Raw genomic sequence first — 17333 nt, 5'->3', positions numbered from 1 at the left:
TCGAAATTTTTGATACCCAGGCCAGCACCCCAGATCAGTTGAAATCAGCACCTGGGTTTGGGTCCAGATTTCAGTATTTTTAAAGTTTCCCAGGTGATTCCAGGGTGTGACGGGTTGAGAACCACAGCCATAGAGTAAAAGAATACTCTGACTTGCTGTAGTTCTTATCTCCTTCAGGCAGTTACCCCTTGTGTGTGGCAGGATGTGTCTGTTTCTGTCACCTTGCCTCCCACCATCCCCCCACCCCATTTCCTTTTCCCTATCTTGTAAGCATTTCTCTCCTTAAACAGTTTTGAGCCTGTTAGGCCGGCCCTTCCCCACTGTCACACTTTCCTCTGTTTGCTCTTTTTCCTCTTCTCTTCCCCCCTCCCCTTAGCGTTTCCCATTCCTTTCACTCCTTTCAGGGTGGCACTGGATCTTTTTCAGACCTGGTGTATTAGACTCTAAGGTGTCTGTTCTTCATTTTAACTCTAAAGCCAGGAGTGGACTGTGTTACAGTTTCTCTTTGAAGGAACAAAAACCATGTGAAGACCGGTCCTCTCCTTGGCTAAGGAAGAAAGGTGTTCTGTCCTTAGCTGAGGTCCTCCCAGTCTGTCGTAGGCCGTGGAGAGCACCTTGGGCCTGCTCTGGGGTACTTGCCCCATGGCTGACGTTGGGCATAATAAGACTGCTCTCAATCCCTTTTCTCTTGGATTCTGACCAGCTAAAGGTCAGTGTATACTGTAGCCTGGGGAAGATAGCAAGGAAGCCAGTGTATATAATGTCTGTGTCATCTCAGACCTTCCACGTTCATTGCTTTGTAACAGTCGGCTTCGTTGTGTGCTCCTTGCTTGAGAAGTCAGTGAGGAGATTTCTTCTTACACATTGGTTCTCATGTCTTGGCCTCGTTGGGCAAAATGCCCATGTTAAAAGTAAGTGTGATTGTTGTCTCCTCACTTGGTAGAGATCGCCCTTCAAAGCCTACCTGCCTTGCTCAATGGGAGAGTCATAGACCAAGCCTCTGGGCTACCGGAGACTTTGGAGAGCATTCAGACCAACCCCCTTCTGGATTAGCAATCATCTTTAAGGTCTCTCAGACCTGAGCTGTTCTCCTACCTCCTCCCGAGATCACCCCTTCACTTACGGTTTGCGTTTGCAAGGGAGAAAGTCTTTCCTCACGCAGAATTGAGATCTGCAGGACCAGTTGAGTGACAGACCAGGGACCAGAACCAGATTTCCAGATTCCCAGTCAAGTGCTTTTTCTGCCACCTTTTGAGGTCATGAGGTCTAACCACAGACCCCAGCTCTCAGAAAGAAGATGATTCACTAAGCTGACCTGTGCCTCAAGAGAGCCGGGAGGATTGCTGAGATTGGCTGTGGACCAGAAGAGACAGCTAATTGTGTGGGCCAACAGCGCTGTCATCTAGGCAGCACAAAAATTGCAATTTGAGATCTGGGTTGACAGTACTGACTGTGTGACCCTGAGTAGGTGACTGTCCTCTGAGCTTGCCTCCTTATATAAAGATACAGACTATATAAAATACAGAGAATAATCCTTGCCCTTTCTGCCTCTTGAGAGGGTTGGAAGCTCCCATGAGCTAGCAGATGAGAACTCTGAATTCCGCGGTATCACACAGAGGCACCGGAGGGGGTCTTGGGAGCAGTAAATGGGTCACACCCTCTTGGCTGCACAGGTCCGGGAGGCCCTGAGGAAAGCCGAGAAGGAACTGGAATCACACAGCTCGTGGTACGCTCCCGAGGCCCTTCAGAAGTGGCTGCAGCTGACCCACGAGGTGGAGGTGCAGTACTATAACATCAAGAAGCAAAACGCCGAGAAGCAGCTGCTGGTGGCCAAGGAGGGGGTGAGACGCGCCCTCCTGCTGTCCTCTGCCCTCCCAGCCCGCGCCCTTCCCTGCCCTTCCTTCTCCCTTCCTCCTCTCTCCATCCCTCCCATTGGACCAAGAGATATCCCTGCGCTGGGTTCTCTTTCTTTTCCTGACATGTGGTTCCTGATGATGTCCTCAAGTTTCTGGAGGAGGGAATGAGGGTGTGGGTGCGCTCCCACCTGCCTTCTGGAAAGATGAAGCCGGTGGAGGCAGGTAGAGGGAAGGCTCTGCCAGCCCCGGCCTGCCAAGGGGCAGAGCCCTCCTGGGGTTGGGGGCCTAGCAGGGGGTCCCGCTGCTTCTCTCATTGCCTCCATCTTCTTTCCTCCCCCTCTCTTTGCCCTTCCCTTGCCTTCCTTTTCCTTCTTCTCTTCCTTTCTCTTGTGCAGCCTAAGCAGTGCTAGGCGGGGGACCCAGCCACAGAAAGGCACTTCTCATTTCCAACCTCTAATCCCTGCTCTGTTTAAGCTGAGGACCTCATCTTTGCAGGCTGAGAAGATAAAAAAGAAGAGAAACACACTCTTTGGCACCTTCCACGTGGCCCACAGCTCTTCCCTGGACGACGTGGATCACAAAATCCTAACTGCGAAGTAAGTAGCGCCTGCTGCCTGGCTCTGGCGGTGGCCACCCCATCCTCAGGGCTGGAGCGTGGCCAGAGTCACCATCCCCAGTGGGACTTCTTCACTGGGAGAGGGCCAGCCCTTCTCTCCTGCCCCAGCCTGTACCCGGCTCCCCCCTTGTTCTTAAGTGCACGACTTAACTGTGGTTCTTACTTGCACACTGCTGCGGGGGCTCCCAGCCGCCCATGGCCTCACTTCTGTCCCATGTGCTCCAGGCAAGCTCTGAGTGAGGTGACGGCAGCACTGCGGGAGCGCCTGCACCGCTGGCAGCAGATTGAGATCCTCTGCGGCTTCCAGATTGTCAACAACCCGGGCATCCACTCCCTGGTGGCTGCTCTCAACATCGACCCCAGCTGGATGGGCAGCTCGCGCCCCAACCCCGCCCACTTCATCATGACTGACGACGTGGACGACATGGATGAGGAGATTGTGTCACCCCTGTCCATGCAATGTAGGTGACCTCCGGGTGGGGATGAGGGAAGGAGCCTCCGAGGCATGGTGGAGAATTGCTGGCCGTTGCTGCGCTGAGACAGCATATGGGGCAGATACCAAGGGAGAGAGTTGAGCTCCCGGCGTGGTTCATACCACACAGCTCACATCAGGATACTCTCTACAGTTGTGCTCTTGGTGGATTTGCGTCGGTGTGTGTTCTGTCTGCCTCTCTGGTGTGTCTCCCTTCACTCTGTGTTTGTAAAGATCCCTTTATCCTCCTTTCTCTTCCCCATGTGTGTGGTTCGTAATATAAAAATGATACTCATTTTTGCCTCTTAAGGGCTCTTGTTTTCATTTTTATATTCTTTATTCTTAATTGCTAAAGTGGATGAATGGAATGATACCTTTTTCTCTCTGCCTTTTTGTGTGAGGCCCCATGAAGTAATAGTCTCTTAAAAGAGACATTGCCCTAAATCCTCCAAGCCAGAAAGATGTTCTTGTCCCGGAGGGATCTCCTGCACAAGCATGTCTGGCTTTCCACTTGAGTTCTTGGACCTCTGCACCCTTTCCTGGGCCTTCCCTCCCCCTCTTCTCCCCTCCAGTGATGAGAGCTGAGTAGAGCAAAGTCAAAGAGACTGTGGGAAATCTTCTGCGAATGAGGGACTTACCCCTTAGTGTCCTGGTTGGAATTTTGTCTGGATCAGAGGCGATTTTAAGGAAAAGTTGTTGTGCTGGCCCATATCCCATGGGGCTGGCTTAGGGCTTCATTTTCAGAAAGCCAGATTCTTTCATCAGGCTGGATTCCAGCTCGAGACAGGATTTGTTTGTAAATGTGTCCAGCAGTACTTTGCCTCTGGCTGAGCCACATCGTCACCGTGATGCGATGTCCTATCAGGGCCTCAATCAAAGGTCCAACAACGGTAGCGTCACTGGCAGGCAGGTCTTGATCCTAAAGGCTCCTATGTTCCATGGATTGGGAGGGACCTTCATCAGCTCTGAGCTCTCCACCCCTTGCCCCCGGCCCTCCCCTTATCCCACTGAAGGGTGGGCTGAAGCCCTCTGTAAATCAGATTCTCTTCTCCTTTTGGCCTGGCTGTTGGACCCTAGATGCTGCCTGGCTGATGGGGCGTAGGTACAGTGACCGCTCTCTCTGCTCAGCATCCGCCGGCTCGGATGATCAGTCCCTCTGGAAATACCCGGGTTTGAGGAGCCCCTTTGGGGCTTTTGTTTTTCCGACTTTTGGGACTAAACCAACACTCCTACCCCATGAGCCCCTTCTCCTGCCTGCCTCACTCCCCTGCCTGTTCCCTCTATTCCCTCAGCACTGCCCCTACTAACTGCAGGGAGAGGTTCGGGGGTGAGAAGAATCAGCCTGCTCAGCTGAGGGCGAGAGAGAGGACACCCATGGTGATGGAAGGCTTGGGCTTCTCTTGTCAGCCCAGCTAGACGGAAGTCCTGGTGGCCCTTCTTCCAGCTGGGCTGGGACGGAAAGAGAGAAGGAAAGATCCTTCTCTTTTCTCTTTTTCACGTTTCTCCCTTTTCTTTCTTTCCTCCTTTGCCTCTCCTCATTCCATGCTGCTTCTTCCTCTTCTGCGTCCCTTTCATGCTTTGAAAGCCACCAGTCATAGAAGCCCTGCCTCCCCAGCTCTTCATCACTGTGGAATTGTGTTCGCTCCCTGTGGCCCCTCCGTGGCTTCCGGCACCCTTGTTACCTGGCTCTCTCTCCCATCTTTAGGAAGAAGGCAGGGCGGCCCATCTCTCAGGGTAGAGGAGAAAAAAACAAAGGTAGAAATTCTGAGTAGAGCAAAGTCAAAGAGACTGTGGGAAATCTTCTGCGAATGAGGGACTTACCCTTTAGTGTCCTGGTTGGAATTTTCTCTGGATCAGAGGCGATGTTAAGGAGAAGCTGTTGTCCTGGCCCAAAGTGAGCCCGGGGGATGCTCTAGCACATTCCCAAGTTACCTGGTGCCCACAGATCCCCTTCGCTGGGCATGGTGGCCAGCAGCTGCGAGAGCCTGACTTGTGGCATTGTTCCAACGGCTGGCTCTTTGTTGTCTACACGCTTATTAGAAGAAATTTACAAAGTGAAAAGTGTAAATATGAGCATAAAAAAAAAGGCACCCATAGCTCTACCCTATTTGAGCACCTTCTCTTACAGTCTTCTGAAGTCTGGAGTTTTTAATAATTTTTGATGTGGTCTAGGTAATACTGACCACTACTATTTATTGAGTGCCATGGACTGTGCCAGGTACTTAAATGCTCTCTCTCGAAGCCTCACAACAACCCTGCAGGATTTTATAAATTAGTACTTAACATAGGGAAAGAAGTTGCACAGGGTCACGGCTACAAAGGGAAAGGCCTCGTTTCAGACTCTAGTCTTTTGTGTCCCATAGCTTGAGGTATTTCTTTTACATCTAATTTCGTATCCTTTTGTTTCCCCTGAGCATTTTAATAGGTATTTTTGTATGTTTTTCAGATCTTAGGCAGCATTTTTAATAGCTGTATAGTTTTCCAGCAATTGGATATACTATCATTTTCCCCTCGTTCCAACTTGATGTGTACTTTCATACAGTCGTTATTACCGAGGGGATGAGCGTAAATCCTTGTCCACATTGCAAATTATTTCCTCAGGTTGGCTTCCTAGAAAGGCTGGTTCTTAGTGCTCTCCCGGACCTTGCCCCACACCCCCGTCCCACCCTGCCCTGCCTGTGTCCTCCCACTCACTGCCCTGCCTCTCTTCCTAGTCATGGGGGCCCTGGGTCTCCTTCCATTGCAGCTGCCACTAAAACTGCCCTGGGCACCTCATTGTTAATTTCCCCCTTTCAGGACCCCTGGTGGGAGGTCTTTGGGAGGAGGCGCCCCCTTCTCCAGATTGGGCACTGAGGGCCCAGAATGGCCCGCAGCAAGCATTTCTCCAGGGGCAAACCTGCTTGCCTGCCAGCCCGAAGGAGGCTGGCCCTTCCTCACCCTTTCTTCCCTCTCTTTGCAGCTCCCACCCTGCAGTGCAGTGTCCGGCAGCGCCTGACGGAGCCACAGCATGGCCTGGGATCTCAGAGGTTGGTAGAGGGCGAGGCTGGCCACTTCTTGACAAGCCGGGTCTCTCTGCGGCGAATGCGCAGCCTTTCGTCTGGACAGTCTTTCAGTTCTGAAGGCCACGGGACCAGCTCTCCATCTGCCTCTGCTGCTTCTTCCTGCTCCTCTGCCACCGCCACCTCCTCCACCATCACCACATCCTCCACCACCTCCATCACCACCGTCCATGTCCACCCTGTTTATTACCACCACAGCACTTCCTATTTCCTCCAGATGGAGCCCTACCCCGACCCACCCCCTTCTGACAGCAGCGCTGTGATGCCTGGGCATTCAGAGAGCTTGGGGTATCGGCTGTCTCTCTTCTGTTTCTTTCTTCCCTTCCTTCCCTTTCTGCTGCCTTTACCTTGGCCTCCTTCTGCCTGCTGGCTGCTGCTTGGTCAGCCTGGGGGGGTGGTGCACTGGGGCATCTTCTCCTTGTCCTGTCCTCTCCCAGCCCCGGGGCTCCTTCTTAAGGTCAGCCTCACCCCCCACAGCTTTGTGCCCTTCTCTGTTTGGGGTTTGCTGACTCTAAAAATGAGGACGACGCCCCTCCTTCAGGGTCCTTTCGCGCTGGGGCCTAAACTGCACCTTCACATCCGGCTGTTTCGAGGGAGGCCTTGCTTCCTTTACCCCTTTGATAGAACATTTATGGATACCTGCTGTGGGCCAGGCTCTGCTGGGCACGGGGATTCTTAGATGATAAGATACAGTCCCAGCCATCAAGAATTACAGTCTGGTCCGGGAGAGGTATACAGATAATGATGGAACAATCTGAGGAGTGCTACGGGGGTGTTGAGGAGGGAGTGACTAACAGTGTGCACCTGGGTGGAACGCTTCACAAAAGAGATGACATTTGTGCTCGCACCCTGTGTGCAGGAGGAGAAGAAAGTGTAGTCTAGACAGAGGAAGCCTGATGTGCAGAGGCGTGGAGGTTCAAGAGAATCGGATGCATTTGTGGTTAGGATCTTGGACGTGTGTTGGTGGGAAGGGGTGGCAGGTGAGGCTAGGAGGGGGAAGGGCTCTGAGAGGCGGGGGCTTGGGCCATTACCTTTGGGAGATGGAGCCCCCAAAAGGATTTCTTAAAAGGAAGAGAATCAGATTTGCATTTTAGAAATAACATTTTAGGGGTGTGTATAAAGAAGAGAAGGGGAGACTACAGAAATTTGGAAGTCAGTGAGGTAGACCAGTAGGGGAGGTAGTGAGGTCTAGGTGTGGAAAGGAGAGGATTAATTTGGCAGCTGTCTGGGAGGGGTGGAGGAGAGGTAGGAACCTAGGACGACACTCAGGTTTGTGGCTTGGGCAACCGAATGGATATGGGACCCTTCACAGAATTAGGGAACTGAAGAGGGGAAACAGGGTCAGGGTTTTGGACAAGAAAAGTTTGTAGGTGAGATGAGCCTAAAGTACTCACTTTGAGTAAGAATTTAAGGTTCTGAAGGGTCAAGTAATTTTCCCCCCGTCCCACAGCTAATTAGGAACAGAACACAGCGTAGAACTTGACTGTCCACGGCAGGGCACTCTTTGGGTAGTCTTGTCCTTCCACGTGGTCTCAGTCAAGTGAACTGTGTAAGAACTGGTGAGAGGCTTTCTCCCACAGCCTGGTCTCGCAGTGGCGGGGCCTTTCCCTGCTCAGACCTCAGGAAATAGGCTAGGGTCAGAGATGAGAGCCTTGACCTTGCCTGGAGCAAGCTTAGGGGAGCACGAGAAAGTCCCTGTCCTCTAGAGGGACCTCTCATCTCGGACATTGTGACCCGGCCCAGCCCTGGCCTCTGGGCTGTGACCTGCTGATGCTGCTGATGCTCTTTCGGTCTTGTGCTTCCCTCTGGACGCCAGTCTGTCTCGCTTGGCTCCTGGAACCTCCAGATAGTTGTCTGTGAGGGCTGTTCCTTTGTCTTTCACAAAGGGACTGCCTTTGCTAGCACTTTCACCCACCACAGTGGCTCATTTTCATTCTCATCCTCATTGTCATCCAGAAGCTTAGGCAGAGAGACTGCCCCTCCCCATACAGGTGGGGAAGACTGGATTGGGGTTCGGGGCACTAGCGGATGCTCTGAATCTCATGCTCCAAGGCCCAAGCTGAGGGCAGTGGGGAGGGAGGGCGGGGAGGTACCTGCACCCACCTGGCCTGTTCACTACTTAATTTTCTTTTGCACCATGCACCAGAGGATCGTCTCTAAAGACAAACAGGCTCTCTAGTAAGGTTAGTAGCTTGGTATGGAAGCCCAAGGCAGCCCAGCCTTTGGGGAGGGACACCCCTGGCCTGAGTGTCTCACAGATTCAGGGAGGGAGCGTGAGCTTCCTCCAGGCTCCTTCCTGGCTTTGGAGGGTCTCAGCTTTTAACTGACGACAAGGCATGGAAGGATGGGAATCACGGCCAAATGGGGCTGTGGGCCCCGAGGAGTGAGGCTGGGAGGGCCCCAACCCCCTGACCACCCAACCCTTGGCATTAGAAAAGTGAGCTCCTGGGATCCTCACCTCGTCAGCGTGGAGACCCCTTTCCCCACTGTCTGGGCACCTTGCTCAGTAGCTCATATGTGTGTAGAAAAGGCAGGGTATGGAGAGGAATCATCTTGGAACTTAGGGAAACGAGGGCACATTTAGACAGAAGCAAGGACAGTGTCAGATATACGACACCAAATATGAGCCTGAACATGAGTCAACAGGAGAGGATGTGGCTGAAACAGTTCCTTCTGTTCCTTGTCTCCAGGAAGACACTGGCCCACGGGGTAGCTGCTTAGTTAATTGTTTCCTACCGAGAATTAACCCTCCAGTAGCTATGAGCCAACCTTCTGCTTGTGCTTATTTTCGCGGCCTGGTGCCCTTCCTAATTTTTGACCCACAGCCTCCTCCTTTCCAGGTCCTGTGGCGCTCTCCCCTCCCACTCCTGACTTTTCCCTTTTGCTTCCTGGCTTGGATGTTTAAGTGTTTCCCTTAGCCCTCTCCCCCCTACTGTGGGTTCTCCTCTGGGAGAGCAGAGGGACAGTTAAAGGATAGGCAGGGGACCCCCATATTTACCCTTTTGTCTATAGAGGCAGGAGAGGGGGCATCTGGCATTGGTTCATGGGCCTTCTTAGGAGTAGCCAGCCCCTTCGAGGGTCTCAGCTTTCTGGACTAACCTCTGTGTGTGCATGTCCAGTGTGGTCACATCCCCATAACTCAGCCTTGCAAAGAAGCCTCTTGTGATTGGCCCACATATGGGTCTTCTAGCTTGACTGGCCTCATCATCTTCATTCCCACAATACTGCCTACACTTCCAAGTGATTTGCTAACCGATCCGATCCTCCAAACAGCCTTGCAAGGTAATTGAATTGGTAATTTCTTCATTTGGCCCAAATTGAGGACCAGCCAGGTTAGATGACTTGTCCAAGGTCACACGACAAGCCTCAGGCAGAGATGAAAATTATGACTTCTAGTGGCAGCTCTTTGGAACCACTGCTGCTTTCAAGACCAATGTCCTGTCCTGTCTTTCTGCACCTGCCTACACTCTCCCTCTCACAGAGCTCTGAAAAAGACCCCCCTTTCCAGCTGCCAGCCGATGTGGTTTGAACTCTGACACACTTCTCTGAATCCTGTGAGAGGGTTGAACGAGGCAGCGTCCTGACCTTTTGGGGTGCATAAGGGATTGTTTTCAAGGCTGTTCTAACCCCCCAGCCCGGGTCAGGCCCACTTACTGCCTGTGCCCTGTTCCTTGGGGCCTGGCCCAGACTGGATGTGTCCCGGGGTGTGACAGGAGTCCGTCAGGGAGGAAGGCATGGGAAATGGTGACTCAGAGCACTATGTGGGTTCTGTGTTGGCTTGGGGCTGAGTCCTAAAAAAGCCAGCCAGCTGTGGGATGGCAGAGGTTTTATTGAGGGGGGATTTAAGCCTATGGTTGCACTGGTTTAGGGCCTGGCCACTCAACAGGGTGGGGGCCCGTCATTAGAAAGCCCGTTGCCAGACAGGTGATGGTATAATGACTTTTGGTTTTGCTTCTTGTTTGTCTCTTCTTTCTCCATCACGTTTCTTTCTTCCTTCCTTTCTCTTCTCTTCTTTTCTCTTCCCTCCTTCCTTTCTTCCTTCTCTCTCTCTTCTTTCTTTTTTTCTTTTCTTTTCTTTGTTTTTCTCCCCTTGGTCCTTCTTATTTCTCCCTGCTCCTCCTTTTGCCTCTCTTTTTCCCTGATTTTACTGTCCTCTCCATCTCTTCCCCAACCTGTCCCCATTCCCTATTCCTGCCTCATCTCTTATCCTGTACTTACGGCCTGCTCAACTTCCTTCTCTTTCTCATCCTTCTTTCTTGCCTACCTGCCTGTTCATCCTCTTTTCTCCCTCCTACCTCTTTCCATACCCACTTCCCACCTCGCCTTGTCTTCTCATGCTGTTCCTCTCTCCTCTTCACCTTTCTCCCATCCCCCTCTCCTGTATGTGTCCCTTTCTTCCTCTCTGCCCTGTCTTGCAGGGATTTGACCCTTTCCGATTCGGAGTCCTCCCTCCACATGAGTGACCGCCAGCGTATGGCCCCCAAGCCTCCTCAGACGGTCCGTGCTGCAGATGAGGCCCCCGGTGCCATGACTTCCAATGGCAGCCACCGGCTGATTGAGGGGGTCCACCTCGGGTCTTTGGTGGAGAAACTGCCTGACAGCCCTGCCCTGGCCAAGAAGGCACTCCTGGCGCTGAACCATGGGCTGGACAAGGCCCACAGCCTGATGGAGCTGAGCCCCTCAGCCCCACCTGGTGGCTCTCCACCTTTGGATTCTTCCCATTCTCACAGCTCCAGTTCCCCAGACCCAGACACGCCATCTCCAGTTGGGGACAGCCGAGCCCTGCAGGCTAGCCGAAATACACGCATTCCCCATCTGGCTGGCAAGAAGGCTGTGGCTGAGGAGGATAATGGCTCCATTGGCGAGGAGACAGACTCCAGCCCAGGCCGGAAGAAGTTTCCCCTCAAAATCTTTAAGAAGCCTCTTAAGAAGTAGGCAGGATGAGAGTGGCAGTGGCGGGACAGCTCGTCCTTCCCTGGTCTTCTGCCTCCCCTTCCTCCCCTTCCAAGATACCTGGCCCCTAGAGTGGGGCATGGGAGGGGCTGGCCCAGGGGCCTGGGCACTGTACATACCTGCCCCCCTCATCCTTGGGTCCTTCAACATTATTTATTAACTGACCACCATGGCCTGCCTGCCCTGCCTTTCTCCCAACCATGGGCTGCTGCTGCCACTCCCTCTCTACTTCAGTGCATGTCTTAGTTGCTGTCCCCTCAGATCCCACCTCCACCTCTGGGGTCCAGCTTCTGTCTCTGCTGTCCCAGTTTTGAAGTTTGGTTTCTTGTTTCTCTGTTTCCTGCTTTCAGGCTCCTCCCTCCCACCACTCCCCAACTTCCCCTAGCAGCTGGTGGGGGTGGGGGGGGGGAAGATAGGAGTCACTTCCGACATCTGTGCCTCAGACCTGTTCCACCCCACCCACGATGGTTCTGTTTGCCTCAGACTGGGGCCTAGGGACTAATATTTGAGGCTTGTTCTTTGGGAGTATGGTGGGCCAGAAGGAAACTTGGCCTGGAACTTGCTAGAGCCTCCAGGGGTTCATGGGGGAGTGGAACACATTCCTAGAGAACGAGCTACTAGAGAATTTTGAAGAGAGGCTAGGCTAGGGGGTAGGTCAGGAGAGACTCCTCTTAGTTGGGGAATGAGTAGATGCCAGAGTTGTGGGCTACAGGGCGGTCACCTTTTCTCTCTTCTCTCACCTACACCTGCCTTTCTTATCCCTGCTCCCCCACACTGCAGGAAGGTTTGACTATAAGAGGTGCTGCCCAAATGCTCCCCAAGCATCAGTACTCCTGGAGCTCAGGACAAATGGCTCCCCTGGCCATGAGAGCCTCAGCCATGATACAGGGCTCTACTGGGGCCCTGGAGCTGTTGGGCAGGATATTGTTGCGTTTGAACCAAAAAAGATTTTTAAATCGAAATAAGAAATCTCCTGAATTTCCCAAGTGCCTGCACCACATACTCCCTTGTCAGACCCCATTTTCATGTTACTGCATAGCTTGGGCCAGAGGCTCAAAAAGGACACAGCTGGTTTTGGGAAGGGGGCGGCTGAGGAAGATGGTATAGGTGAAGGCAGCTGTGTGACCTCTTCCCCCACACCCTTCCCACCCTCTAGACAACTCTTTCCCTTACCCGTTTTTGCTCTGGCTGTAAAGGTATTTTCCTTTTGCCCCACTCCTTCCCATGCCTTTACTCTGGGATCCTATTTTGGGCCTGGGGTGCAGGCACCTGGGGCTGGTCTTAGGAGGGTGCTAGGCTGCAGACTGCCTTGTACCCCCTGGACACCCTCACATGGTTTTTCTGTGTTAATTCATAAGACTCTTTGAAGTCCAATAAAGCATGTAGGAGATTTTAACCTCTGCTGGCCTCGACTCTCATTGTGTTCTTTGTGGCATAGTAGACAGGATGAAGAAGAGACTATTCCTGCTTGGCCAAGGAAAACTGAAACTCTAACACACATACCCAAAAGCTCTTAGGAGAGGGCTACCAGTTGGAATACAGGACGCCTGCCTGGTTAAACTTGAATTTCTGATAAAAACTTTTTTAGTGTAATTATGTCCCTGCAACATTCGGAACGCATTATTTTTGTCTGCTAAATCTGACAACCCCATCTTTGGGATATCCTTACCCTGCCTATCCTATGGCTTTGCCTATCACCTATGACTTTTAGAATTCCTTCACAGGAAGCTTGGGGTGCATCTAGAGGGCAGTGAGGAACCGAAGAAAGGTTTTAGAAAGGGATGCTACATGAGCTTTCATGAAAATCAGTTTGTGTCGCCCAAATCAGAAGCTTCTACATCACTCATGTATGTTAGGTCTCTTACCTGTTCTTACTCCCCACATTCAGTCACCAAGCACTGTCCATTCTGCCTCCACAAGGCCTAACTGCTGACCCTGTTTCTGCCACCATCCACTGGAGAATAATAAAAGCAAAAGGGCATGGCCCTGCCCTGCTCAAAACTCTCCCAAAGCTCCCACTCCGTGAGGATAAAATCAAACACTCTTGGCTCGCAGGGCTCTCGTCCAAGGACTGAGTGCCAGATTTCCTCCGATCTCGGAGCGCGGGGCTACCGGCTGCCTCCAGCTACGGATCGCAGGCTACTGACCACATAGGATATAGGATAGCAGTCGGGTTATTATAGTCCAACAGTCGTCAAGACAAGAAAGGGTTTTGGATGGTTGGGTTTTTATTTCAAAGATACCTGAACCATCCGGACTTAGGCCGGGGCGCGCCAAGGAGAGGGGCGGGGCCAGGCCTGGCGGGCTCTGCGCGCAGCTCCGGGTTCTGGCTCCAGCTTTGGCTTTGCCCACAATCAATATGGCCGCGGGAGAACCGCGTTCCCGCCGGGCGTGCCCACACCCAGTGTGGCTATGGGAAAGGCTCAGTTTCCAGGGCCCTGCCCGTACTCAACATGGCGGCTATCGGGTGAGACCGTTTTTGGGCTACGCTAGCCCTGCCCACGGGACGGGGCGCTGGTAGCGTCGAGTAAACGTCATTGGAGCTCCGTCGCGCCGCTTTTGCGTCTCGGGTGGCGGGAGCGGGAAGGGGATTCGGATTGTCGCGCCTCCGCTCCGTGGAGGAAAGTGCCCTCTGGCCCCCAAATCCAGTCCTTGCACCTCAGCGCCCCCAGGAACCCGACCCTTCGCACTCTACCACCTTCTCGGTCCCGCCGGCGCCTCCGAACTGCAGCCCCGTTTCGAATCCCTCAGCGCCTCAGCCACCAGCCACGATGCATGTGATCAAGCGAGGTGAGAGGCCGGGGAGGGGGCGGCGGGTTAGTGGGGAGCAGGTAAAGGGGTCGCGGGCTGCTGCCGTCCTTGCCGTGGGCCTCGCCCACCTGCCGCTCCAGCTTCCCGCCCTGCCCGCGGCGGCTTCCCGCTCTGTCAAGCCCTCTCGGCCTCCGGCTTGCGTCAGTCTGTCCCTCCCACCCCCCAGCCGGCCTTCAGTGGGAGTCCCCTCGGCTTTGTCGTCCTGCCGCCTTTTAAAAGAACAATACCTCCCCTTTCTCGAGTAGCTACTGTGTGCGCCGAGCACTTTCCGGGCAGTATTCGCTGGCTCCGCTTCTCAGGTAAAGAAACTGAAGCGCAGAGAGAGGTCCGGTGGCTGACGCAGGCCAACCAGTTCGGTGATGGTGAGGCCAGGGTTCGAACCCAAGGCTAACATCGGAGTGTACTGGAAAACCCTGGGGCTGGTGACCTGTCCTAGGGAGTGGGAGGAGCCAGAAAGAAGGGACTCTGCCTTCAGTTTCCTGATCGCTTTTGTGGGGGTGTGGGGTGAAAAAGAACAATCCTAGCCACAGACATGCCTGGAATTTGCCCTTTGTGGGAGATGTGTTGCCAGTTTTCCCCGGAGTAGTCTCAGAGGAGTTTGGGACTGGGACTACTGATAGAGAATCTGAGTAAGGAGGCCAAGACAACTTCCGACAGGATGGGGACTGGGAAGAGCCAGGGACTTGGGTTCTTCGTCAACAGTTATTGCCCATAAGACATGCCGAGTTCCTCCTTTGGGCCAGCCCTTTGCTTGGCTGGGTGAAATTATAAGAGGAGACAGCCCGTGCCTTGGCCAGAGGTGTAATCTGATTGGAAGAACAAGAGCAAAACATACATTTAGCAGAGAAGTGTAAGGCAGGTATGAACAAAGTTTGACTTGAATCTGCTTGCCTCTGTTAAAGCAGTACAGTTATTTCAGAATTGTAGGCACTTAGTACTGGTTGACTGGATGTTTCATAGGCTAAGCTGTGAGTATTTCAAAAATGGGGACTTTATGCCCACACTTAGTACCGGACTTGCCATGAATAGGAATTCAAAGAATGAATGAGAAAAATCATTTTAAAATATAGGATATAATGGGGGCGCCCGGGTGGCTCAGTCGTTAAGCGTCTGCCTTTGGCTCAGGGCGTGATCCCAGAGTCCTGGGATCGAGCCCCGCATCGGGCTCCCTGCTCCGCTGGGAGCCTGCTTCTTCCTCTCCCACTCCCCCTGCTTGTGTTCCCCCTCTCACTGGCTGTCTCTCTCTCTCTCTCTGTCAAATAAATAAATAAAATCTTAAAAAAAAAAAGGATATAATGAATGCTGTGGGTAGGCACTTGGTTGTCCAGGTAGTTTAATAAAAGCAAAAGCCAAGAGATGGAGAAGTGGACAGTGATGGCCCTTCTTCCAGTTTTTAGTAACTTAAGAACATCATTCTCTGAATTTCCCTAGTCCTCCGTTTTAGCTGATGAGACCAATAGACCAGAATACACAGTTCGTTTTTATTGATCCAGTCTTGTGAATGAGATGAACGTCTAGTTTTTTAGACCTTTAGAAAAAGGTATGGAAGGTTGAAGATTCCCTTATGATAAGTCTGTAACAAATATGAATTGAAAACTTGTGAACTTAAATTACTGGAGTAGGTAACACATCCCTGTGTTGTATTTTTAACCTTTGGGTCCACTTTGAAATACCATAGTTTAAAAAGTACTACCTACAACAAGTTCTAAAAGGCAGGGCTTATTTTGTTTTTTATTCCCTCAGAGAACATGATTTGATCCAGATGATTCTCTGCTGGATTCTGCCAGTGTAGAATTCAGCGGGGTTTGTTAACACACAGAGCTGTACTTGAATTTATTTTATTTTTGAAAAAAATTTTAAAAGATTTTATTTATGTATTCAAGACAGAGTGTGTGAGAGAGCACGACCGGGGCGGTGGGGGTGGGGTGGTGGGCAGGGCAGGGCCAGAGGGAGAGGGAGAAGCAGACTTCTTGCTGAGCAGGGAGCCTAGAGTGGGGCTCAATCCCAGTGGGATCATGACCTGAGCCAAAGGCAGACGCTTAGCCAACTAAGCCATCCAGGCACCCCTTATTTTTTATTTTTAATGTGCTCAGGGTTTTTCTTTTTCTCTCTTATTTTTGGCATGCCAATGAGTAGCAGACTAGCTTCTGTTATTTTTGTTAATTTTAATGTAATTATCCAGGAGGGCAATTGGCAGTCAACCTAACTTGTACAGTAGTCCTCCCCCACTTATTCAGGGTTTTGCTTTCCACGGTTCCAGTTACTGTGACAACTGCGATCTGGAAGCAGATGATCGTCTTGAGTATTGTCAGAAGGTCAATAGTAGCCTAACTAATCATAGTGCCTATACCTTTCACCTCACTTCATGTCATCACAAAGGCAATTTATCATCTCACATCATCACAAGAAGGGTGAATACAGTACCACGAGATAGTTTAAGAGAAAGAGAGACCACATTCACATAACTTTTATTATAGTATATGGTTATAATAGTTCTATTTTATTGCTTATTGTTTATTTCTTAATGTGCCTAATTTATAGATTAAACTTTACCATAGGTATGTATGTATAAGATAAAAACAGTATATATAGGGTTTAGTACTTCTGTGATTTCAGGCATACATCGGGGGTCTTAGAATGTATCCCCTGCCACTTAGGGGGTACTACTGTACTTACTGAATGTGCTTATATCTTGCCAAGCACTCTGAGGGAAATAATAGAGGAAGAAGGCAGCTTCATCTTCAGAGATCTTAGGATTGTTAGGGACATAGGAATAATCCATATGAAAATTGTTAGATAACAGAAGGAAATAGTAGATGAGTTTTTCTCTTGCTATCTTCAGATATTTTTCCTACTGAGAGAGTATTGTATTGCTCAAGGAGATTAAGGTTAAAGAATAAAAGTTGAGAACCATTGCAATAAATGCAGTGTAGCTGACTGAGTTGTGAAGTGTGCTTTGGAATATAATATATGGTTTTCAAAACTTAGGGTTGTAACCCGTAGTAAAAATTATATTTTATATCATGACTGAGAACATACCAGGGTGTGTGTGTGTGTACATTTTCATAAAATGAAATAAACATTTTCAAAGTAATTCCTTTTAAAGCATCCATTTGTACTCTGATAATCTCTTTTCTATTCCAGATCTGTTCTCTAGTCCTTCCTCTCTTTTCCCTTCTTATCTCCCTCCCTACTTTCTTCCTAATCCCCTTTACAGCCCACTGTCATATTTTACAAATCTGTGTGGATATTCTGCTGGCACTGAGAAACAGTGGTGAGGAGGCAGATGTTCCTGTTTTCAAATATCTTAACAATCATGAAAGATAGACACATCAAAAAACTTAATATAATAAAATTTGATAAATACTCTGATCAGTAAAGTAAAGGCTACAGGAGCCCATTCATTCAGTTATTCAGAAAGTGTTTATTTAGTACTACTTTGTGCCAGGAACTGTTACAGGTACTAGAGATTACAGCAATGAGAGTGGTAAGTATACTTAAGAAACAAGTAAACATAGGAATCAGTTAATTTCAGATAGTGACTAGGGAGATGATGACAAGTAAAC

General features: G+C 50.9%; 2 protein-coding genes across 3 annotated transcripts in view; both read left to right on the top strand.

Annotated features, from left to right (window-relative positions):
• The window catches only part of STIM1 (stromal interaction molecule 1), a 186420-nt gene extending 174068 nt beyond the window's left edge, over nt 1-12352 (top strand). The window contains exons 8-13 of one of the 2 annotated variants that reach the window (XM_008707266.2): nt 1674-1841; nt 2352-2452; nt 2698-2933; nt 4022-4114; nt 5904-5970; nt 10422-12352. In XM_008707266.2, the coding sequence (XP_008705488.1) occupies nt 1674-1841; nt 2352-2452; nt 2698-2933; nt 4022-4114; nt 5904-5970; nt 10422-10938 (1182 nt within the window). In that variant the 3' untranslated portion in view covers nt 10939-12352. The remainder of the gene's footprint in view (nt 1-1673; nt 1842-2351; nt 2453-2697; nt 2934-4021; nt 4115-5903; nt 5971-10421) is intronic. The other variant, XM_008707267.2, reaches the window with a different exon arrangement.
• Nucleotides 12353-13238: 886 nt separating this feature from the next.
• RRM1 (ribonucleotide reductase catalytic subunit M1) overlaps nt 13239-17333 on the top strand; it is a 34320-nt gene continuing 30225 nt past the window's right edge. The window contains exon 1 of the mRNA XM_008707408.2: nt 13239-13746. Within this exon, the coding sequence (XP_008705630.1) occupies nt 13728-13746 (19 nt within the window). The 5' untranslated portion in view covers nt 13239-13727. The remainder of the gene's footprint in view (nt 13747-17333) is intronic.

The sequence above is a fragment of the Ursus maritimus genome, unplaced genomic scaffold (genome assembly GCF_017311325.1).
Source record: "Ursus maritimus isolate PB19 unplaced genomic scaffold, ASM1731132v1 scaffold_16, whole genome shotgun sequence".
Classification (NCBI taxonomy): domain Eukaryota; kingdom Metazoa; phylum Chordata; class Mammalia; order Carnivora; family Ursidae; genus Ursus; species Ursus maritimus.
Note: the sequence above shows the minus strand (reverse complement) of the source record. Positions and strands in the feature narration are given on the sequence as shown.